The sequence below is a fragment of the Prorops nasuta genome, unplaced genomic scaffold (genome assembly GCF_024137725.1).
Source record: "Prorops nasuta isolate Cenicafe-Biocafe unplaced genomic scaffold, Cenicafe_Pnas_1.2 PNAS00004, whole genome shotgun sequence".
Taxonomy (NCBI): Eukaryota; Metazoa; Arthropoda; class Insecta; order Hymenoptera; family Bethylidae; genus Prorops; species Prorops nasuta.
Genome location: NW_027116801.1, coordinates 8365038 through 8390529, shown reverse-complemented (window position 1 = coordinate 8390529; position 25492 = coordinate 8365038). Strand labels below are relative to the sequence as shown.

General features: G+C 45.3%; 1 protein-coding gene across 3 annotated transcripts in view; it reads right to left on the bottom strand.

Moving 5' to 3' along the window:
* Ubx (Ultrabithorax) overlaps nucleotides 1-25492 on the bottom strand; it is a 212123-nt gene that overhangs the window by 169067 nt on the left and 17564 nt on the right. For 2 of the 3 annotated variants that reach the window (XM_066726512.1, XM_066726511.1), the window contains exon 2: nucleotides 8980-9021. The exons of the other annotated variant lie outside the window; for it this stretch is intronic. In XM_066726512.1, coding sequence (XP_066582609.1) covers nucleotides 8980-9021 — 42 coding nt within the window. The remainder of the gene's footprint in view (nucleotides 1-8979; nucleotides 9022-25492) is intronic. 3 annotated transcript variants of the gene reach the window in all.

The following is a 25492-nucleotide window of genomic DNA, read 5'->3' as shown; positions in this document are numbered from 1 at the left end:
ATGATTGAAGATTAGTTTATAGTATCGCATGCTCGCTTGTAGTAAAAATTAATTAAACAATCGAAAGCAATAGAAACGGTCGAAAAACATACAAAACTAGTTCTTACTCAAAAATTTATAATTTTCTTAATCTTTTTTATCAATTGCTAAAAATTTATCTTAAAACACTACCGATTGTACATTTTATAAAAAAAAAATACAATAAATGTAGTAAGCATGCCGAAGCTTTTAAAATGTACAGTACAATATATTTTTTTAGGGTAAACTATGTGTGTGATATATTTTAATGTGCTTTTATTAAAGTGGTAAATCTGTAGTTTAAAATAATATTAAAAACTAATATTCTTCAAGTTTCTATTAACAAATTATTATGCTTTCAATTGCAGATTACCGAAAAAATTTATAAATTAATAATGTTTGAAATTACCCATTTTAATATGGAAGTTGTATGGAAACTCTGACCTAGGTAAAATTTATTAAAATTCAAATACTTAAGATAGTGTACTCTCCTTATTCTCATTGTCAAATATAGTTTAGTCTCTCATTTAACTAGGCGATAGATTACCACTCAAGCAATCAAATTGAATTTATATATAATTTCTCGAAATATTTCTTGATATTCTAATTAATGTTAAAAGATTATTGTAAAACTCTAATCAACAGCTACTATAAATTATAAAATCAAAGACGGAAGAATCACAATGTCATATAAGAAGTGTGTTCAACGCGTAAGAACGAACGACAATTAAAAAGCTTGTAACAAGTCACTCAGGTAACCCAACCCACAAAAGTCGAACTTAATTTTCCTTTTTTGTCGGCGTATGAGAATTTCTTAAGAATTTTCTGAACAGTGATTTTTTGATCGAAACAACTATCTTAAAATCCGCAGATTAAACTATATGAAACAAGATATCTACAGTATAAATATTCTATTTTCAGAAAGTGTTGGGAAATATGGTTGAAGCCGAATTTAATAATAGATATTTATTTCATAAAGTGGGAGAGAGCTATTATAAGTATTTGGTGGGTACTGTCCCATACAGTAAACTTGACTAAAAGTCGTTTTATAGACATATTTAGTTGTTCAAGTGACTAAAAGGTGACTAAAAGATGTATTTAAGTCACTTGGTGTTGTATGAGATCTATATAAATCAAATGTGCAACATATACATAATATAACAATACAAATAAAGTTCTTTTTAATAGAATTTCGATTGAAATGCTTCCAAAAATCATACTTTCTGTTTTATAAATACTTGTAAATCTTAATATAATGATTTTAAAATATTTTTATTCTACTCTCCTAGTTAATTTAAGAGTCTTCATAGAGTTATTCTAAACAAAAATATACAATTCTGTTTTTTCGTATTTATCACTGACCAATATAACGACAGAAGTTTCATGATTTTTGTATAGAAAGGTAGATATACAAATTTTGAATTACAATTTTTCATTTAGATAAATCACACACACCTCTAAGCCGCGGAAGATTGATTTGTTTCTCTAAAAGCTTTCGAAGTATTTTATATTAAGGTCGATTTCCACATGCCCTCTCCGTGTTCTATCGTATTAGATTCGTATTTTCTCCATCCATGCACCATATTCAGTGACGAGCATTCACATTTATCAGTGCTATCTTGACTGGTATAGACGATTCTTAAGTTCGTACAATAGCTGCCTTTTCCAAAGCTGTTTGTATTAAGAGCATGCACACAAATGAGCCAGGACGTATAGTGAACGGAACGTCTCGATTATACACGTTCCCACTAGTCAGTGCCGCCGCCGTTCCACGCCATTCGTCCAGTGAAAATATCAGAGACTACGTTACAGTCACTGACACGGAAGCACTGGAACTGAACGGACGGTACGGATATGGAAAAATGTAAAAAGCCCCGCTTAAACCAATGAAATAACTTTTTTTTGTCAGTGCATGTATGAAATAAGGAACGGAAAAAGAAGGAGGATGTAGAAATCGACCTTTATTCTTTGGGGGAAGGATTTCGATCTGAACAAAGTTTAAATGAAAAGTACCATCTCGTGTGAGGTTCTCCGGTGATCTAAAGGTTAATAAGGATTGCATTTAAACGGAATGTTGCTATATATTTCTATTTGTCCCTAAGGGCAATGCACAGGGCAAATTCGAGACTGTCTCGTCTTTGGAAACTACTGTTATACCTCCACCGCGAACGGAACCCACTGGATAGTTTCGCGGCGGAGCTAATTTACGCGAAGTCGAGCAATAAACATCGCGCCTCTCGCTAGAGAATACTACCGAATACACAAACACATTCACAAAGGTTAACAGGGAATAGCAGTGGAAGAGAGAGAGAGAGAAGCGACAAAGTGCGTTGGTGTATAGGAAGGATGAGCATACGCACGTAGAACGCAACAGTAGCCGTAGCGCCGGTTAATTAGGGTTTAAGTTTATGAGGTGCAGGCGCGCACGTCCCACCCCTTTTGCAAACCCCCACTCTGTTTCTCTATCTCTCTTTCTCTTCACCCTTGCAAACACCACCCCACAGCAGTCTTGCAACGTGCGCGCGCCCGCGGTATACTTATATACATCGTAGCCGCAAATACACATACACAATCCCGTCGACGGGGTATCAAACTTCACACGCGAGCAATAATAAATGCTGGACGTTTGCAGCTTCGCAGATTTATCGCAGTTACTGGCGATTTATGGTAGCCTCCGGCGGAAGCGCAGAAATAACGTCGAGCGAACACTTGCCACAAAATGATTCAGCAATTCACCAAAGCATCAGGAAACGACCGAAAAATAATCTCCAATATTGCCAGCTTTTCGCGAATATCGAGGCTAAGATCAAGGCTAGGATTTCCATGGGATTTCGACCAATGAGCGTAACTAAAAATACCTCGTTGAGCTTGAATTTAATGCAATTGTCAGATCACTCCCGGTGCCGGTACAATGAATATATAAATTTCTTCCGAGAGCAGAGCATCGGTCTGTGGTAAGAAAAACTCTGATGAAAGATTGTAATCGTTGGAATGGGATTTTAAGTGGATCATGATGGATAAAAATAGTATATTCGAGTGAGTAATAAAGCTTTGTTGAACGCAGCTGACTGCAGCAACGAAACTCGAACGAAACCTACCAAGAAATTTGAGACAGTTTCTGTTCTACCAGAGTATTTTGGCTTCCAGACGGCAGACTCCAAATCCTCCTCGCTTTTTATCCTTTCCTTTCCTACCCTTTCCATCCACACCAGTATATCCATCGCTTAGCGACGGATCCATTACAGCCGATACAGCGCACTGTCTGCAAATTCTAGTCTCGAGCACTTTTACCTACCGAAATATGTGACGATGGTATTCCTCGAAACATCTGATTCCACCGAAAATCTTACGTAGTACTATTATTTGCGTTGGAAAGGAAGAGCTTGACACATAAGAATCGGAGAAAATTAAGCAAGGAAAGTGCTTTTAATTAGAGAAGAGACTGTAAAATTTGCATAGAGAAATGTGGCATGACAGCAAGGAAGTGGTGCATGGATTATATAAGCATGGCGAACGTTGAATAAAGTCATTCTGTGAGAAAACTGGCTGTGCCATAATCTAATCTTTCCAGTAGCACGACAGTAATGCCTTGCTAACTGTTACCACGCGTTAGTAACGTAACCGATAGGTAGCCTTCCATTAATGAAGTCCATTAAAGTTAAAAGGCGCTATGACTGTGCGCTAAACGGTCGCATCCAGACCAGATATATATGTACCATTAAGAGCGTTTATCCGCATTTTATGACCGCTTGATGTTTAATGTGTCAACGATAATTGCGATACGAGCTCGTAAAACTCTTTTCTCGATATTAAAACCTGATCCGGGAAGGCTAGGATCACTTTTCAGGGAGGAATCTGTTATTAGGCGATCCACCGGCAAAAAATATGATTGGATTGAAAAATGTACGTTTTTAGAAATTGTTTATGGGGGTCTCGTCATTGTTGGGTTGAGTCATCATGAGCGTGACGGCGGCAAGTGCATGTACTTGTCCATGATAATTATATCCACTCGTGTTTATTGCACTCGAGAACCCTTCCCGCTACTAACTACTTCCCAACACAGCGTGCTTTGTATATAACGACGAGAGGAGACAGCTCGCAACTCAATCTACAGTCGGTGTTTCCCTCAAGATGTATAAACCGTTTCCATCAAAGGAATTCTCTCCCCTATCGATTGCCTTATCTTCCCTATCCCGAGATTCATGCTACGCTATTTCTATCAATTATCGTAAAATAGTAAGTTCCTGGCCGTACGTCATTGTTTCTGGTCGAAGCTAAGGCCTGTAAATAAAATTCGTGCTGAAGGAGAGCGACTTTTGATCAATCTCTGTGTGTGCAGTCTGTGTGTGTGTGTGTGTGGAAGGTTTCGCGTGCAGGGATATCTGATCGGAATCTGTTGTCGCAGGTTGGTCTCGCGCGAATGTAGCTTTGCGTGCTGTGCCACGCTACTGCAGTTGGACAAAAAGCGGCCAGATAAGGCCGCAGGCTACGATAGGACTGCTCGAAAGCTGGCGCAAACGAGTCCAGCTCGGCACATTCCCGGCTTCTCGTGATCTCGCGCGCGATGTTCCCCGGGACTTTTGTTACGCTTATGCAGATCCCCTATACACCTGCATCCTAGCGGAATCGCGGCAAAAACTCACGTGGGAATGCGAAAATACGGTCGGCTAGCTAGCTACCCAGCCAACCGCGCGAACAATCCTCGAGTTATACCTTGTATGTACAACTCACAAATTACTACTTAAACACGTAAAAGACGCGAAGGCGTAAAAACAGAACTGTACTACAGAGATTATTTACGAGAGGAACGGTGACAACTCTTGGCTTAACGTCATGAGAAAGAAATGCTGGAATTTTAAGTTTGTAAGTTTGTTGAAACTATAACGCTGTCTCGAGCGAAGATTTGTCTGGGTCTTTCAAAAAATAGGCTGTTAAATTGTAAACTTAATTTGCCTTGGCGGCAACCATATGTGTCTCACGCTGCTTCGTTTTTTTTTTTTTTTTTTTTTTTTTTTTTCATTTTATCAGAAAGTCTGCAGAGGGGACGAGAAGTGTGTGCGAGCGTATACATGTGCGTGCGCGCCGCGTACAATTGGACTGCGGCGCTTTATTAAATCACGTCAACGATTTTCAGCCCGTTCAATTCGCCCTGTAAGTTTTGCTGCTCAATTAAAGCAATGCGATATTTTTGGCGTCCTCCGCGGCGGTGTGCCTCTTTCTCACAGTTTAATATTTGCATTTTGTTTAGCCAAAGACTTTTATCTATGAAAACTGTCCCGGAAGCTAAAACGGCAGCAGGTAGTTACAACCGTTTACCTTGTTTATAAGATGTGGTTGTTACGGACAATAAAATGGTTATGCCGTGACCGTACCGAAACGCCGGAATACCGCAACGGCTTAAGGACAGGTACTGCTTTCTGTATATGCAAAGAGAGCTGGCCTGGGAGCACCACCAATACTTTACGAAAACACGCTTCCGCAAGTGTTTACCGTGTTCTTTTAAAAGCCTGATGAAAATTTCATCGCGTGCATCTTCAGATTTTTATCCAAAAAGATGTTCCTCGAATAAAGTAGGATAAAGATTAAAAAACCAACGTTTAATTTCGATTCTATCCCCTTATCTCGATGATGCGCGTTTGAAACACAACTTCCGTTTTCTATCTTTCTTTTCCGAAACCTCGAAGAATCCTCGGGCTGGAAGAAGGCATTTTTTAGAAAGTGTTTAGAGGGAGCTCTTGTTAAAAAATCACCGGATGTACCAAGCGGCGTGCAGCGTGCAAATCGTCCCAAAACTTTCTCCGAGTCGAAGTGTCGCTGGATTTTTTCTCTCATTCGTAAAATAACAAGCCTAAACCTAATAAGGGGACGGACAACTTTCACTTTGCCGATCTCAACTTTTTACAGCCCCTTAGGTAAAACCGGGTGAAAGGTGCAGCGAGGAATACCGAAAATTGTCGGATGAAAACCTTTTTTTTCCGAGGGCCATAAAAAAAGTAAAAGTTAAGCTTTCTCGGGAAAATCAGCATCCTGGTGATTGTTGAGTTCCCGGTATGTACGAGAGAACGAGCGTTCCGGAGCAAGTATCGGATATTTTAATTCTTCTCGTGGCGAAATAATGGAAATAATAGGAAACGATGGCGCGTTATTCGGCTTGATTTCTCTTTCCCCCGTATATTCTTGCTTCTGTGTATATATATATATATAGCGTATATAGGAATGGTGTATCTGTGTCTATACCCCTTCCATGGGAGAGCAGAGAGCAAAACGGAGGATGCGACAATATCCGGCGCCCCGGCGTCCGACAACTGATAACGCCAAGGGATGTTTATGTGTGTGTTCATAATACATTTGGGGCTATGTTCAACCCTTTCGATTCATTGTGACTATTCCACAACGCGTTGGAAAATGTTCTCCGCTCTCCCTCTCTCCCTCGGCTACTAAACCAGCGAGGACCAATTTCGCGTAAAAAATAATAGCGAGAGATTGAGTAAGAATGTTGCAGTTAAAGTTAGGGTCGATAAATAAGAGAATAGAGAAGCGCGGGGCTAAACTTTTTGCTCTCAATGGCTTTCGTATCTATATGTAAATAAAGAAAGCAGAGTTGGGGTGAGGAAGGAGGGGATCTAGGGGGTGGGGGGGGGGGGAGGACCGTTCGCCCATTTCTCTTCGAAGCTCTTGTAATTTACGTGAGGACTGAAGATAGCGGAGGAACTTAGCTCACGTTCCGCCCAAGAAAAAATAGAGGCAAGCCGCGTTAAAATGGAAATCCCATTTGCAATCCTTAATTCCTCTTGGTTTTTTTGTTCTTGCTAGAAAAATAACGGTGCTGATCCCTAATTAAAACATTAGATCCGCAAACACTCGTAAGATCCATCCGCGTTACTGGTAAGCGTTAAAAATTCTCGCTGGCAATGGGATTGCCCGAGGAGGAAGCTGGATAATTCAGGGAGCCACACCCAGTATTGTATACACATACTTATGCATCCTGTCGCCTTGTGCTTTAGCGTTTCGCACAGGTATGTACATACCGATGATATGTACGGTATATTATACGCTTTCAGACGCGTAGCTATGTGTATCCGGAGTAACCGAGTGCTGGAGTGAGTGCCGGAGATAGCGAGATGGAAAAAGGAGAAGATAGATAGATGGACAAAGACGCGGAGAGTCTTGGAGGGTGGGGGTGGGGAGAAGGAAGAGCGAAGCCTGGAAGAGAGAGCGAAGGGGGTTGATAGTGCTGGGGGGTGGTTCTTCGTCCGTACATTTCTACGTCCCCGCAGACGTCCAACCGTTGATGTACGACTCCCTTGCGCATAGCGCGGCACATAACTTTCGTCTCATACCTCCTCGTGAGATCCGGACGATGATATTGCTATCCACGTGTTCGAACTTGGAGCGAAAACAGTGGAAACAATGGGAAGAGGGCCTGGAATTGCCGAAGAAAGCTGACGTTTACTTTAAAGGGTATCATGATGAAAATTCACTGTCCCCTCTCTCGTTCAGCGTCAGCTTCGCTTCACTGCATTTCGGCCTCTTCCAAATCCATTCCAGAGCTTCGATGGGGATGCCCATATTGTCCCTGGGAATCGCTAAACTTTTTCCACCCTTTTTCCAATGGACCCATCGCTCTTGCTCCACTATCCTATCATGTCCGTTTAAAAATATCGTGCAAGCGGATCAAGCCACACAGCAGGATTTTCTTCGCTGATCATATTTCTCCTCGTGTGCAGAATTGCAGTTGGAGAATGGAAGTAGCCGTTTGCCGGAGCTGGAAGGTGGGGTGCCGCCCCTTTCCTCGCACAGAGTGGGCTCGAGCAAGTGGTTAACGCAGCCATTTCACGCCTCGAGAAACATCCAGCTTCCTCATCCAAATTCTAACCTATTCCCAACCCCTGCTCCGCCATGAGGATTTCTATTTGGCGAAGGAGAAACATGGACAAAGAATCGCGTTAATTAAATTTCTCGCAAGAGATTCTCTATGATTAGGATACCAAGGGGAATTCTAACAAGTGTCCTAGATAAATTGCTCGAGAGCGAGATTCGTCCAAAGGAGCTGGGTTTCGCGAGGCACAAGCTGTCGCATACGACTACGTTGAATTTTTACGAGGGTCATTTGGCAGTTTTGCCGTAAATCGCCTTTCGGCGGTGGCGCATCGAAAACAGTACGACGGCCTAAAGTGAGTATCGATCAGAAGTCTGAGGGAATTACGGTCCGTGAGCGATTCTCCATTGCCTATACCAAGTGGTTATATCAGCCATACGTCGTGTGCCATAGGAAAGGGGGCGGCAACCGCAGCAGCGTGAGCTCCCCACACTCCTCTCCACCCCCCAAGTCCATCCCCTTCCCTTCCACCAACCACCCTCTCACATCCCACAGTGCCACGAGTTTGCTACCCCAATTTCACCCCCGAGAGCCAATATTTATTGATCACCCCCGAAGGTATCGTCCTGCGTCCTGTCGAGCCACGTTCTCCTTGCCACTTTGGAACGAGAGAAAGAACGAAAGAGAGCCAGGGAGAGCGAAAAAAGAAACGAGACGTAGTCCTCCTTCGACGAGACGGTCGCAGCTGTTCGCCGGCTTCCCTTTTTTGGAAAACGCCAGCAAAACGCCGCTAGGACAAGAGACAGACGCAGACTGTCACGTGGAATATCCCCACGATGAAAATTCACCCCATGACTCTTTATTCGTGGAATGTAAGAGCCGCCCGATGGAAAGGCAGACCCAGCACGAAATCTCCCAGAAATTCGTAGCGAGAGCGACATCTGCGTGCGAGAGAGACGTCTATATATATAGAGAAATAAGAAAGAGGGAAAGAGAGGCCTCTCAGTCTCCCTCTGAATAAATCTGAGACTTTTCTTCCTTATATTCCTGTGACGCTTCCAAACTCGGCGATCTTCTTCGGTGAGAGAAATTTAGATGGGGCTCGTGATGATTTTTAAGGTTCAATGAAGCGTGTGACTCACCTTGTAACCATGTCCAATGTGGCTTAGCAATATCGTCCTTACCTGAAAGCAGAAGAAAAATAATGTGATAAAGCCTTTTCGACGATAGTTTCGGAGAGGAGATAAAACAAAATATCATGCACGGCTGATGGAAAACAATTATTATATTGGAACGAGCGAGAGCGCTTCTCCATTTCCCGGGCGAAATTGATGTGGAGAGAGAAAGATTCGAGAGAGGGAAATGCTTCATCTTTTATTGAAAAAATTCGTCCGTTTGCAGAACATACGGATGAAGTACGGAACGCGTGTTGCGGGAATATTGGATTTGTGCGGTGGCAAATACGCGATGTTAAATGTTTAATCTTCTTGGCTGCATTGGCCACCGCAGTCCCACGAGATTAGACCGGACCGCGCATTCGCGACTTTTACATAATGCGCAAAAAGCAATTTATCAGTATTAATGGCCAGCATTTTCCGTGTAATTTGGCCCAATGATCACCGTAGGTGCACGCGGAGTGCGGAATAATTGCAGCAGTGTCTCGCTCTAGTTAAATAAAATAATGGATAAAAGCGAGAGAAGGAAAGAAACCAGCAGAAAATCGACAGAAAGAGAAACGACAGGGAGTGCTCGTATAAGAGAAGTTGAACGATGGGCAATTAATTAGGTATGTATATATATATATATATATATAGCGAATGGATTTCGTCAGTTTTTATTCGGACATACTCGAGATGGTATATAGAGGTACGAGCTGTGGCAGAGGGACTCTCAAGATGGAATTATATAGAGGCCGGTGTTCCTGCGTGGTTATATACCCACTTAAGTTAGATATTATCAGAGGCGATTCGATTGCGTGTAGCAGAGCATGCTGTAGTGCTGATATAGAACTACTAAACAGGTCGTACATCAGCTAGGTTAGTTATAACCGACCCTCTCCCATCCCGGACCAATTCCCACCGGTGTTCTGGATCATTTGGCGGCCCGCGGCCGTGCGAGATTCGCGCATGCACCGGCAACGATGCGCTATCACGATGCACAATGCGGTTCGCGATAAAGCACAGAAATCCCAGAAAAACTACTGATCTATGTCCCCAAGATTCTGCCCGATTTTCTATCTGATCCAGGTGGGTCCCGAACTTATCGTCCGCTCGTTCGCAATTATCCAGCCGAATGTTTATCGCCAGATAAGCCACGATAATTAGAAAAACACCGGAAAATATTAGCCATTAAGTTGCCGGTCGCTGGCAAGAACGAATTATTCGATATTTACACGGAGCTCTTGAATCGTGAAAAGATTGGATGGCGAAGAGACGTTTTATGGGATTTTGCGCAGGAGTCTGCGGGCACTCGCGTGCAATGGCCGCTCTTTTATTGCATTTTTTTTTTCTAAGAATGGAATCGGGGGAGGGGGAGGGGGATCGTAACGAGAAAGAGCGAGAGCACAGGGATGAAACGATTACGATCGAACAAAGATCGTTGTAATAAATCAGGGATATGGCTCGATAGTTTTACCTGATGCCGGTCTCTCGCGTTCTTTCGATCGCTAGGGTCGTTTATTCCGAGGCGATGAATTGATAATTCAAAGGGAGATTCAACGTTATTGCTTCGGAGCGAATGTTGGAAAATCTGTAGACCGGTGACTTACGACACATTGGCGGTGACTGGTTATTAGATTATTGGCCGTATCGACAGCTCATGCGTTGCGTGCCGATATGAGGGGGTGGTCGGGCGGTCGGTAGGAGGAGGAGGATGGGGAGGGAGGGGGCAGGTTGTGCGTATACGCACGAACACCCTGGCCAGGGGAACAAAATAGGGAGGCTGTGTGATAACGGTAACGTACGATCGGCATTAGCCGGTGGCTTGCCGGGGCTGATGGATGCGCTAATTATCAGCAAGCAGGAGTTACACTGTTTCGCCTATGCTTCCTGTGCCAACAACTATACACGCTTCCTCTCGAAACTCCCAAAATCTCTACACCTCTCTTTTTGTCAGCTTCGAAATATCTCTCGCGAAAGCACCGTGCTTTCAGAATGGATCGAGGAAAAGTAGCTGGGCCGAAAGGAGAAATGTAATTCGGAGGAAATCCTGTCGGTGGGAAATTATTCTCGGAGATGAAATTTTTGGTAGAACGCAGAGTTATTAATTTTATTCTCCCTCCGTACACGCAGCTCGCGCGCGTTTAATTTGAGCCTGGACCGGGCTTGGCGCTGTTGTGGCAGACTTGGTCTACGTGTATGTTTGAACGGAGGCACGTACGTATCCCGAAACCACAAGCCACGGTCTAAGCCCTAGACGCATCTATGTTATATAACCAGCAGCCAGCGCACGTACAGAGCTCGATCGGTGAGCCCGGTCCGTAATGAACATGGCGCTTGTTTATTTAATGGGAAATTCGGTGGCGCCATAAAGCTCGAAGAAGGGGGTGAAACCTATTAAATTTATGTTTTCGGTTTACCCGCTCTGACGGATCGCAATGCCCGCACGCGTCCACCCCGAACTACCCCCGGACCACCCCCCACCACTGCGTCACCTCTATCCCTGGACACTATTCTCCTCTACATCCGTCTCTCTCCCTCCGTCGCTGGTACGTTTCTGTTTATCCTATTGGTGCTTCGGTGTAGTAATCCAAACCAGGAGATATATTCTCGCGGGATACTGCGGCGGGGCTTCCGGGAATATCCAGGTTTGGCGCTCCTCGTGACGGACAGCGCTGCGTCAGCGCGTAAAGCGTCATCGCATTTCGCTACGTTGCTCGCTTGGAATGCCATTCGATAGCTGCAATCATTAGTGCAAAATAACGTTCAAATGACGCTACCAAAATGATACTCCTCTAATTTATCCAGCGATTCTCGTCGATATTTTCACAGCCCGCCCAACATATATAGCCCTATTCCACTCACAATTCTCACAAATTTATTCCTCCTGAACGCACGATATTTGCTCCGAATCATTTATCCCTGTTTGCCGTCCGGCAATTATATTTAATTAACAAGAACCGATGGAATCTATATACGTAGGTATAGTGCATATACATGAAGAGATATTCATTGTATTATTATATTCGTATATACGCATATATATATATATATATATATATACGTAGGATTCTTGTCTCTTTTGCATGGGAATGGAAATTTTGACGAGGGCAATTTGCGAAGGGATAAAAGTCGATATTTGCCGAGTGGCGTGTTACGTTTAGGAGTCATGGCACATCGTATCGTGTTTTGCAAGGGAGACACTCCTGAATTTAATCCTCCCATCAAATACTCGCCACCCTAATGCCTTTGGTAACTTCCGAAGAATCTGGCGCACGAAAAACGCCATGCTGTAACTTTATCCCTTTTGAATCCCCCTAATTACCAAATTTTCCTCGCCCTTAATTTAGTGTTATAATTGCTTCCTACCCCTCGAGAGGGGTTGCTGGTGCCCCAATCCTGGAGGATTCCTCCATCCATTCCTTATATATCCTTCGAGTCCCCTCTAGGACCTCCTTACGCGCAAAGACCCCCTCCGACGGAATTTTCTCTCCCGCCTCCATCTTTTATCGCGGTATTTCCAAATAGGCCCATAAATTCTACCCCAATGCGCCTTTAAATGACCTCAATAATATCCCCGATTGCTATATAGTAGCAACGCGAAACCAAGATATCCCTATATTATTACAAAACTGTAAAAGCATAGCATATCCGAAAGTCTGTTTATCAAACGATATATATATATATATATATATATATAATACATTATTATTCTCGGAGCTTCTCCGTTGTATTTGGCTCGAGTGTTTAACAGGCTTCTCGAGAATCCTTGGCCGGTACTCGGTACATAGGTAGCAGAAATAGGTGTCCTTGCAACGCGTGTGCCTAACTATAGTTTCATCAGTCGGTCAGAGGCTACGGACACGGGCCGGTGCGACGTACCTTTAACTTCGGAATAGGCGAAATGCGATGCACGTGCAGCGCGTGCCGGTCTGTTTGCGATGCAGTCACGTTTCGGCACGCTTGCGTTCACGCAACAAACTGTTTTGGCACTCGCGAAAACTCAGCCAATGATTTCTGTGTCACCGCGTCTCAACGCCGCCGCGTGCACATCTCTCTTTCTCTGCTTCCAATTACCGAAATATACGAGTATACGACGCGAGTACAGGAGGAGGATCGGGCGAACCGGAAAACTTGCTCGAAAATTATTCCCCGAGTGAACGGAATATCTCTCATCGAGAGCGAGTAAAGTTTGGCCAAGCCTGTGATGCAGCGAGTTGCCCGTTGCCATGGAGTTTCGGCATCCGGAAAACAATGAATATTTATCAGGTGATTCGTCGTCGGCGTAATTATAAGAGTAATGAAAATAACGAATGGTATTTGTTCAGGCAGCGAGCCAGGTTTATCGTACGGGGGAGACGCGATACGGGAAACGATCATATTCGAAGGCGGAAATGTTTTGCGAGACGCCACGTCTAGGAGGCAGGAAAGCGGCCGCGATAAAAACATCAGGCGTCGTACATTAGAAGCATTCAGGGTCGATATAATTTTGGCACAAGGCTTTCGCATGGAGTTCCGCGTCCTTTTAGGCGTGCCCTTTGCTGCGTGGAAAACTGCTCCATGCATTCGCCTTACGCGGAAGAGAGCTAGTGTATTATATGTTCGCCAGAGACGGCGCACAGTATATAAAACTAGGTTTACTTTGGCTTCTACATAGAGAGAGCATCGCTATACCGGCCGCTATTCAGCTTCCCGTCTCCATCCACCAACCAATCGAGTACTTTTACTCCCCATCTCTCCTCTCCTCTCCTCTCCTCTCCTACATATATTCTCTCCCGACCGCCGTACCAAACTCCACCGGATAGCTGAAACTTTTACCGCTGCCGCCGTCGCCGTCGGACAAAAATTCGCCCGGATTTTCGCCGCGTATTTATTCGCCCGTATCGCGACGTCCTCCGTATTACGCCATCGCGACGTTAGAACTCGATAACACCATTTCCCCTGACGTTTCTCAATTCCCAACAGATTCCCTTCAAATCGTATCACTCTTTGCATTCTCGCATCAGCAAAAAAAGTAATAACCATGCACCGATATTTACGGCTGCCACTAAAAATATATAATAATCATGCATTTAAAAATGGATCGTTCGTCGCGATATACTTTTCGACGAAATCACGTAAATTGCATAGAAATCATCGCGTATACAATTTATTCCCACTAAATCATTGCGAATTATTAATTGTAAACCGTAATATTGGTTGAATTATAACAGTTATTGCGAAATTAGAATATCAAGGCTATCAATAAATCTAGCAAGTAAATTAATTTCACAACGGGCTCGATTAATCCATAAAATTACGCGGTGCTGTGATTTGGTAGAAAAAACAAAAAAAAAATGGAATGAAAGGTGCTTTTGACAATGGCGAAATTTCATTGTAGGTTGGGAGATTGTTGGGAGTGAGACGTCAGGATGATAGGGATCTGTGAAACGGACGCTGTGGTCGCGTGAAAACAAGGGGGGAGAGAGAGAGAGAGAGAGCCGCTAGAGAGCGTCACGTACGTCATAAGTGGGCAAAGGTCGAGGAAGAATTTTTGCGCGGTAGCTGGCAATTTGGTTCGGGCATCGCACCTTTTTTCACGGTATTTATTTTGGTCGTTTTATCGGACGTTGAAGTTTTGCCGGGGAGGCAGTTAAAAATCTTTCTACGTCGTCCGGGCAACGAGGGCATAATGCAACAGAGCAAAAAAGGGGGGAGGAAGAAAAAGCACGACGTCGGGACGAAGTTTCCTCGCAGCTCTCGCAATGTTTTATTCTTGGCCGCAGGCGGTGGAAGAGTTAAAGCTCGCATCTACCCCCGCGGCAGCAAGATATACCCAAGTAAGTGCCGGCGCTGGGCCTGGAAGTGTATAAAGGTCCGTGGCCACCGCAGACTCTCCTATTCCTACCCCCTTCACCCCCTAGCCATCGTCCCTTCCCCGTATACGTATAGCTCGGCAAGGGTTTGTAAAAGTTGGGGACGCCGGCCGGGATATTTACGCGTCATCGTAAACTCCGGCCGTCTTCTTGCCTACCCCTTTGGATATAGCTATTTCCAGGCTCCGGCCACGCAGATACGTCTATTCCCCTTTTCTTCGGAACGCGCTTTGCCGTAATTATGCACCGAATACTCGCTCTCCTGCCACGTTTCGAATTCTCCAGAAATGAAACTACACCATTCCACAGCCCTGTCCTCATCTCGGATTAATCACGCTTTTCCAACTGTTGTTGCGCTACTTCCTCACCTACTCCCTGGCGACTGCAGAACGGTCCCACATAGTTATACCAACTTTAGTTAATCTCTCCCAAGACTCGACTTCCGCAGTGTGTGGCGCCTTTTTAAATTCACGCGGAGAGCCACGAATTTTGACGCGTGGATGGGAAGTAAACTAGCCGGAAGCCTCAGGGATTTTGCCGCTAAGTTTATAAAAGTTCGAATGAAAGTTGCTTGGGGCGGGGGAGGGTCGACCGTGGCCATGCGGAGCGCGAATTTAATTCCCTTGAAGCATTGTCCAGGTTAGCTACCATTACACTCACATGCCCGCGCAATTAGCAATGTAAATGCCGGTTAGTTAGTTAGCGTGTTCGTAAAGCAACGGGGTAGTCACTGGGACTAGATAACGGACCTCCCAAGCGAGTGATCACCCCTCCCCACTCCTCGCTCCACGTTGATAACGTCTCGAACATGAATTACTTTTTATATAGAAGAGTCATCGTTCCCACTATTTATTCGCCATTTCTCTCTCTCTCTCTCTTCCTTCCCCTTGTACCCCTGCCCCTATCCTTGACCAGACGGAGAAATCGAGCTTCACACAGAGATTTTATTTACACTCGACCAGACGGAGATCGGATAGACGATGATCGCGAGCAGAAACATTCGTTTATGATGGATGATGTTGCAAAAGGTGAAGGAACAAACTTTACGATTGGAGCGGGAATTTAAGTATTGAAATAGGTATTGGATGGAGTACGCTGGACAGGTACAAGATGTTAGATTGTAATTTAAGTGCTCATGGAAATGTGGCGAGAGAGTAGCAAGAATATAGACATTACCTCATACAAGAAAATGTCGGCTGGTCGGGTAACATCAAAGAGGAGGCTCCGTCGTTTCTCGGGACAGTTCGCGATGATAGTCGTGGTGGTGCGCGGAGATCGACCGTTGAACCCTTTTAATGGATCGGTCACGATAGTCGATCACACCACTTAAAACGGACGCGCATAAATCAGCAAGCGACCGAACAAGGCGCTAACGAAGCGCCGTGTCGTTGCATGCGTGCTGGCCGAACCGCAACTATCTGCTCTGCCTGGAATTCCAACGGCTTTCAGCTATATTTTCATTCTACCTTTCGAATCCAGACGATACTCGGCCACCATTCCAGTACAGGGGCCATTCTGCCTTCGGCTATGGCCGCAGGGGTGTTTCCCATGGATAGAAGACCTGCCCCCCGTCCCAACTTCTCATTCTCACCGTCTGCCTCTACCCGTATAATGACTTCTTTGCCAGCGACCATACTTGCCTTCCAGTCTTTCTTCTCCTAGAGCCAACTTCCTCTTTCAATGCCAACTTTTGACTATCCCTTCCGCTCTCTCTCTCTCTCTCTCTCTCTCTCTCTCTCTTTCTCCCTTTCTCCCTTTCCCTTTCGTATAGTATCCAACAATTACTGCCTCTCAATGGCTAACCGTATCTTCCTATCTCCTTATCCAGCTAGATCGCTCCAACAGAATCGATTCTGCAGCAATCTGCTATTTAGAAACACTGTAGATTCTTTTATTGCAATAGGACAAAAATATCCTTGAGATACCTTTGAAACGCTTGGAGGATATCTGCACGTTCTGTGCACATGCTGAGGATGTCCCCTGTGCTATCATGGTATAATTTGTCGATTCCAATTTTAAGTTATATTCAAGTTTCAAAAATTAATTGTTTTGTTAATTCGCCGTTTATAAATATTAGTGTTGCGCACGAGTGAGTTTGGAAGTGATACACGGTAAGAGATTGATGGAAGATCGGGAATGAAAAGATAGGAATCGACCGATTCTGCGATTTTACCGACTGGAAGGTTGGAACGGGCCTCGTTAGTACCGAAGACGATACGATGATGGCGCTAGCGTCTCTCAGCCACACCCGAGGCCCTTTTACACTTGTTAGGTTATGGTTGAACACTCCCCTTACGCTTGGCATATAACAGCCACGTGCTACTCTGCTCTCCGTTGGGGTTAATACGGAGCAGAAAAAAAATATTTGCCAACTCAAATCTACCCCATCGAAAGCACTCGAATGCCCAATGAAACTCCACATTGCTGACATAACCAAAAATGGTTTGCCATTAGTGGAAAAAGGATGCCTTTTGTTATGCGGCGAGGGGAGGCTGAGGGGCGCGAAGAGCATTTAAAGGGGCAGGGACCGTAAGGGAGTGTCCTTTAAAGGTCAGTTAACGTTAGGAGAAAGTGGGTCGAGCAATTTGGTGTCGTGGAGATTGAATCGCGAGGGAGTATATAGGTGTATACGTACACGCGGTAGCAAGAGAGTGACAAAAATACACGGAGAAGGAGCAACGTGCTGAAAATATCGCAGTGCTCTCCTGAGCGAGTCCTCTTTAACGGGGCGTAAACATCGCGAGGATCGGTCAAATGTCTTCCGGTACTCGATTGCGGCAGGGCAGGAGCTGACGGGGTCGAATGCCTGGAACATTTTTAAGCGAGAAGAGGCTCCCGATAACAAAGTACCTCAGCCGCCTTGTATCGCGCGACGAAATTAGGCTGTCTGTAAAGCGTAATATTATTTTTAGTTGGCCCCTTCCCCGCTACGCGGCAGTAACCATAACTTCTCGGGGTCCGCGTGGCGTGACGCCGGCTATCCACTCGCCTCGACTAACGCATACCAAACTCCATCCACAACACTAATTCCCTCCTACCCTTCTCCCTCTCCCTCTATTCACCCACGCTTCTACCCATCCGCATTCATTGCCACGAGCTCCACACAAACGTAACCTTCTTATCTATCATTTTCTACCTTACCGCCCCTCGCCCATATTCTACGCCGAAAAAGGATTATACTTTAAAAATTCTCCAACTACATTTTTATCTTCCATCAAAATCCTAAGTTTCATTTTAATAAACTTTTCCACAACGGTTAATGACACATCGGAACACCGCTCGGCGAGCTTACTCAAGTTTCACCGTATACATTATTACCTCGTAGCACTCCGGCTTATTGTTCCGGCCAAATGACATACGCAAACGCCAGTCCCGTACTCTTCTCGCCTTTTTCCATCCTCCCGACTCTCGTCGCTCCGGTCAGCCGTGTGAAAATGTACGGCGCGCCAGAGAATTATCGCCGTTGCTCCGAAATGAATCGCGCGCATTAAATTACTCCTGCTACATTGTTGAGTTATAACAGCGAGTCGCTTGATCCCTGGAATATTGTTGGCACTGCAGTTCCACGCCAGAAATAAGCTTGTAACGCACACTATTGTAAGAGAGAGTCGAGTGCTTTATTGGATGGAAGGAGCGGGATTGGAGGTGGAGAAAAGGAAAAGTTCTTTGGTTTCAGTAGTCCTTGACCTTGTGCGTGTAGTGGCCGCCTATTCCTGTTTTGCGAATCGCTTCGGTGGCTCCCTCTCGACTGTCCAGCAATTAACGCACGTGCGCGCGGGAACCTACGCTTTCCGAAGGGAATCGCGCGCAAATCTATAAATTGCTCTGCCAAGCTCTGGGGAGATTTAAAAACATTCGCGCCCGGAATATACCGGCCGTTTCTCGATGCTCACCTTCGTTAACTCGCTGGCAACAATTTTCCTATTACAATGCTCGATTCGTAGTTGCAGGATATTCGGCAGTCTGCCGGTATATTTTCACAACAAACCACGCCGCTTCTCTCTGAAATTTTTGCCTTTTCAATCGGTCCTGCAACTCCGCTGAGCAACGGTTGCTCAAATGTCAGTAGGCTATTGGCCAAATGGAAGAATTCGCAAGGCATGGATTGTCAAACGGGGCCGAGGAGCCGCAGCACGATCAGACTCAATAATTATATACGGATGATCGTGGGGAGGGGATACCGGGGATTGGATTAAGTTCCGTTCACCGAACAATCAACGCTCGACCTTACGATGCAAGCGGTGACCCCGTGAGTACTATAAATGCTCGTAGCCAGGTATAATAACTCGGAATCACGGAATGATACTGGACGGAAGAAGAGAGAGAGGACTCCCAGGTACCCCGTACGTCCAAGGTATTCCTGGGGGGGTGGGCCTTGCGAGCCTCGCAAATCATTCGGATGCATCACGCCGCAATTACACGGCGAGGCTTCATTTAAATGCGATAAATAATCCGCCACTCACTTCTCAGCACCATCTCGCGGATGCGTTCAGCACTCCTCGCGTTGTTCGCAGGCCCAGACCGGATTCCGGCGGGCGTGCTGAGGATCTCCACCTCGTCTAATTTATATCCCACGGTCTGCGCGGGATTTCGGCTGCGCCCCATCCCCCCACATTGACCGCTCCATATATTTATAATCACTTTACTGATTACGGGGAAGGACGCGAAACTCGTCCCCCTAAATTGTCGCGAGCCGTGGCAAATTTGCATGAAATGGAAAAATGAGGGACTGGGCCCCGAAACACCTGTGCGTTCCGATATTATTTATCGATGCTGGCTCGCGCGCGGCTGGGGTAAGGATCGATGAGAATTACGCGGATTTCTGAAGGCTTTGACTGGTAGGCTCCATACGGGTGCAGCTACCCCTATAAACAAGGGTTGGCCGTAAGGAATCGTAATTTACGCGAGGCCCCAGCGATCGCGTGTCGTTGGCTCGCTGCTTGGCTTACCTGGCGTTCCGCATGCACACGTGCTTTCGCGTTCACGTGACCCGAGCCTCTTCGACTACCACGAAGAGTAGCCGCGTGTTGTTCCTCCTTCCGCCATTCGCGTTGAAAGATCAACGCAGAAACAACCAATCTCCCAACGATACCATCGTCAATAAGAATAATATTATTATTACTCAGCCGCAGCTGACGCGATGCGAGCCCGGCAGCTACTGGTCTTCCCTTCTCGCAACGTTCTTCGAGGCTTTCGATGATCGCCTCTCCGAAAGGCGCTGCTATAAACAACTTTCCGTCATGGCCCAATACGGTCGACGAGAAAAATATACCACCTACCAATCTCTGCAGCCTTACAGATTTCTCTATAGTGACGCTAACTTTTACAAACAAGTGAAACTTACCGTGCACTCGTTTATCGTCCAGTTGATGACAATTGAAAGCTGTGACTCGCCCTCTAGCTCGTGCCCACTGCTTTATCAATGCAATTATATGCGACTTGTGCAATGTTACTTGCCAATTATTGAAATTATATAGGCGCGTAACGAGACCTTATTTTTATCAATAATACTACCGTTGCGACAAAGGTTGTTCGACGCTATGCAAAACAATTGCCAACGCGAGTCGAATGAATCGCCAGTAGATCAGTTTTATTCGCGTGCGACCAGCTCGGTTACACTTCAATTTGCCGCATTATTTATCGCGTAGCTTCAAGTTCCGTGCTGCTCGCCTTCCGCTCGCAATGAAAAATTATAAATTGCATTGGACTCATTCGTAGTCGTGGGCGGGTATAACATCTTTACGTCAACCGAATAAAGCAGTAAATTCTAAGAAAATTGGAATAATTCCAAGCACCCCTCACCTATTTCTGGAATAGGTCCAAGCTTTCCTTATAAACGCGAAAGCCTCGCTATCCTCCTGTTAACCCATTAGGACCTCCTGGAGGTGCAGTACTTTTCCAAATAACTCACTGCAGTCGTACCTTTAGTGGGATCGATGATGGAGCTTCGACCCGCAGCACTCACAACCATAGCCATGATGAATTCAAAGAGTGTTCGAAGGTGGTGGTTTTAGAGCGAAGAAGGGGAAAGGGGGGATATTGGACTGAAGTTTCCGGTGGAAGAAAAAAAACGCATCGACAACTGGAGCACCTAAGATAGCAATAAAGGGACAAATGGCAAGGCTGTTGAGTCGCATTGGTGCCATGCAGCCTTTGAATTCGGGGTGGTCCAACGAGTTTGCATGAGAGGAATGCGACGTAACAGGAATAGTCTCTCTAGTCTCGTTTTTTCTCTCTTATTATTATTATTATTATTATTATTATCGTTATTATTTTCGGATGTCTGTGGCCGATCTTATAGCCCGATGGAGGTGGAGTTGCCAGGTAGGAACGAGAAGGGGAGACGAGGGATAGGGATGAGGGAGGGGAGGGATATATGCGTGTAGCGCCATGTATCATCCTTCGTCCGGTCGAGAAAGCAAAGGCCACCGCAGGGTGTGTTACCTTGCTGCTTTGCCTACGATCATCCGAGAGGCTCGCTCCTCCACTTACGGGATATCGCTTGACAAACAAACCTTACCAATGTCCCCTCTCATCCGTTTTCCTCCCTCTTGACCCCGTGTCCTCGCGCACAATTCCTCATTGGGTCAATGAGAGAAAATCCCTTGGATCGTCGACAAGCGAATCCCTGTTGGCTGAAGAAAATAATAGCTGTGGGAGGAACGTGTTAATGGCCATTTTTGGCATTGGCTGAATTCGATGCATTCAACGTTTAAGCTGGAATAATGTGAGTTGGGTCTGGGTTAGCAGACGCAGCATGGTACCATCGGAGACCGAGTAATGAGACGGCCCCCGACCAAGAGGAGCTGATATCCTGCCCTGTTATGGTCCCTTGGCCATAAGCTCTCTTGGACCAACTAACGATCCGCAGCCTTGCAACCTTGCACAGCCTATGCTCGGAGGCTCCGCATTCCCCAACCACCAACCAGGGAACGAATCATCCGAAAACGTCCTTCTCTCCATGCTAATTTGCTTCTTATCTGCCCAGCCCCCTATATATGTATATACATATATATATACCTCATGAATTCACCACTGCCTCGAATTAGTCTTCGTACGCCCAAATATTCACCGCTACCTGTCTCTCGATTATTATAAAATCACTTCTGCTATCTGCAGATTAATGCCCGATCGAGAAGCTTGATATTGTTCGTCGAACCGATTTCTGTTATCATTCTTGTATTAAGAGCAGATGCGTGTTTACAATGATGAAATTCGCTCGAAGGAACGGTCTTGGGTCAAAAACGGAGGGGACAGTGGATGGTTATGATAATATCGCGCAAGACTCCCGGCTCTATAATCATTAAATGATGACTGAATTAAATTATCTATAATCGAGCGGCTGATCGGTCCGATCGGTGGCTGAGAATCGTGGAACGTGACCTCGCGTGTACATCCATGGCTACCTACTGCAGTGGGTCTCATCTCAACACCGCTCCAACATTAATCTTACCAACGTAATAAATAAATTATTCGCCCCTGGCAAACGCGTAAATCAATCTCGCCAAGAAAACTCTGCCAATTAATCCTACAAATTCCACTTTCCATCCTTAATATAAATTACCAGCCATTGTTGCTTCCGATACGACGCTTCGAAGCACCGCGAGAACCCAACGAGTCCAGTCGCGTCAAGACTGCAGTGTAGTCGCAAGTTTTTCTCTCACTTTTTATCGATCGATCTGCGAAGTATATATATTCTCGCAATTAATTAGCAATGGAGCGAAAAATAATCGCGAGAGTCGTACAATTGACATTTTTCAACTAAGGTGGCTTTTTAAGTATTAGAAAAACTCGCGACGATTTATACTTAGCCTTTTAATATAATAAGCAACGACTCCACGGAATTTCTTATCAGACTTTTATTATTTTAGCCGCGCGAGAAGGAAGCTCCAGCCGGATGTTCCAGCATGGAAAAGGGATTTTTCTAGGATGGTGTGCCTTTATGATACGCACTTATCCGCTACACGTGCGAGCTTGGGCCATTAAAAAAAACGCGAAACACGTCAGGATTCCGTGGATCGCGTGGAAATACGGCGGGCGAGGAGTCAGAAAAGCCGCAGGTCGTGTAGCAATTTAAGCACGTTTAACCGCAAAAATTATTGTTATCGAAAGTCGTCTCGGGGTCTCGTTCAGCAGAGCGTAATAGCGGCAAACCATTGTGTCCGTCCAAGCAACTCTCAGCAGCGGTTGGTACTTTACAATTCGTGTGATTAGAGTAATAGCGAGTTTGTACCAAAGGAGAGAAAAACGGAGCGTTCACCTTTCGCCCGAGCCAGTTTATAATATTATATCCCTTAGCGTCTCCAAGAAAAGCCGAGGACTCTTAAATTGCACGCTACATACCACGTGGCACACGCTTTAATCAGCGGTCGAACTGGATTGCTCCGCAACCGCGATCAAAACAAATCCTGTCCAATACCAATTGATACCGGGAGGAACGTGAAACGTGTTAATTAGAAGCCACGATTTCCGAGATGGAAAGTGCTGCATAAGCGAGAAAAACACATGGAGCTGGTGTAAACAGCACTGTGGAAAGTTGTCGTTAAAATTGCAAGGTTTCTTGCTTGAGAAATTCCGGATGTTAATGTATTATTTATAGCCATCCTACGCGCTATAGATTAAAATAAATACACGCGAGAGTGATATATACATGCACACACATGTGCGCGCGGCTCTGCCAGTAATAAAGAGAATAACGGACCGTCGCATTTGTCGCGTGGCTTTGTTAAGATTTGCACCCTAATAAAGTCTACATTATTGACTTAACGTATGCAGGGGAGGGTTACCCTTAGGGCCTGGCTCGTACATATACCACTTTCCCTTCTCGCGGGCTCACCTAAATCTCGCCCAGCCAACTTTCACTCAATATTGTGACCGAAGGAGTAAAGTATTGCGTTTCTCTTTCATCTATATCTTTCTTGACCCCTTCCTCCCTCCTCCCACCTCCACCCCTCTCTCTCCCTCTCTCTCATTCTTCCACTTCCCCTCACATCCCTCGCCGAGTCACGCAATTATTTGATGCACGACGCCGATATGCGCGATTCGAACGACCAACCGGCCGTGAAGATAACAAGGTACTGAAACACCGATCTGGCCGCTCTTCAGGTGCAAACTTCGCCATTTTAATGTCTCCGCATCAGTAATCAATTCTCTTCGTATTAAGGCTATTCCGTAGAAACTGTGAAATTGATTCGGTAATGTTATTCCCCGCTCTGTCTCGGGCGTCCCGTAATCGCCACTTTTTCCCAACTAATGGAATGTAATATCGTGCGATAATACGGTGACCACCGCTTCGATGATAGTTATCATCAGTGAACAAGTCCCGCGAACATGCACCGACGACGTTCTATCCATCGCATTAAAAAGCAACATTTTTTTACTATTGGTCGTAAAAAATTGGAGAAATCTCCTCACTGCTAGAAACGGGCTCTTTAATTAATCACTTGGTATTCCGGCACGTTTTTCCAATTGTTCGCGCGATGTTTTACGAGTGGTTGCTCGTCAGTGATTTGATGCACGGCTGAGATATGAAAATCGAGTGGGTCCAAAGGCGAAGATATCACGGGAGCACAGAGCTCTGCGGCTCACCAGGCAAACACCATTAAAATTTTGCTTTCGAAATACGTCTAGACCGCCTACGCGAAACAGGGGCCAGACGTAATATAGGCCAAGGGACGTAGGTACCTACGTACTTTGGCTCCGCAGTTATTTCGCAGATTTAGTAGGCACACAAGGGGCGGCGCGTGCTGATAATGCCGCTTCCCCCTTCCACCCCTTCGCCCTCCGCCCAGCAGAGAGTATCAAAGCGCCAGGGACGCTATTCTTTCAGATTTCGTCACAAATTAGATCTCTGACCTTTGCTCTGCCTCCTACGCTCGCCTCATCCCTCCCCATTCTCCCGCCCGCCCCCTCGATCTCTCCTGGCTTTAATGCAAAAATATCCCTAATTATGCTATACATTCCAGAGACAAAAAATCCCATTCTCATTAATTCGATTCGCACACTTGCTCGTAATTTGGATCGATCAAATTATGGATGGAAATTATGTCGTATTTTCCCCTTAATGTATACACGTATACTACTCCTTGGCATAATTAATACTTCTGCAGCGAGCAATAATGCACGAAAGTGCGAGGTCTTTTCAGAAATTATGGCAAATTCAAGGAGCTAATTAAAGGTTATTGTATTAACACGTTCAGCACAATCAAACTGTTTAATACACCATAGATAATCACCGCGTACAAGTCCGTTGCCACCTGTAATTATTTTCAATCAAAATCTTGCCAGCATATTCAATAATTTTTAAAGGGGGCGCGAAATAATGCTTCCCCTGCATGCATATCCGGCAAACGAGAGCTGGCGCGATCCTTGAAATATTTTCGAAAGAACGTTGAATTTGTTTGCGAGATGAATTTTAAGATTAGGAATGCGAAGGAATTTTGAGAATTTCGTGCGAGAGCACGTCTAGTCCTCGGGGGATAGAAAGGTGAAGAGAAAAAGAACTCGCGGTGGAAGACTTTTTATTGCAGCGTGTAATTATGTAAAAGGCAGCAGTTTTGCGATTGCAGGGTTGCCGAATTGCAACTGCAAGGGCTACTGCATGATTAGATCCTCGTGGTGGATAATGAGATGCATTCTGCAGT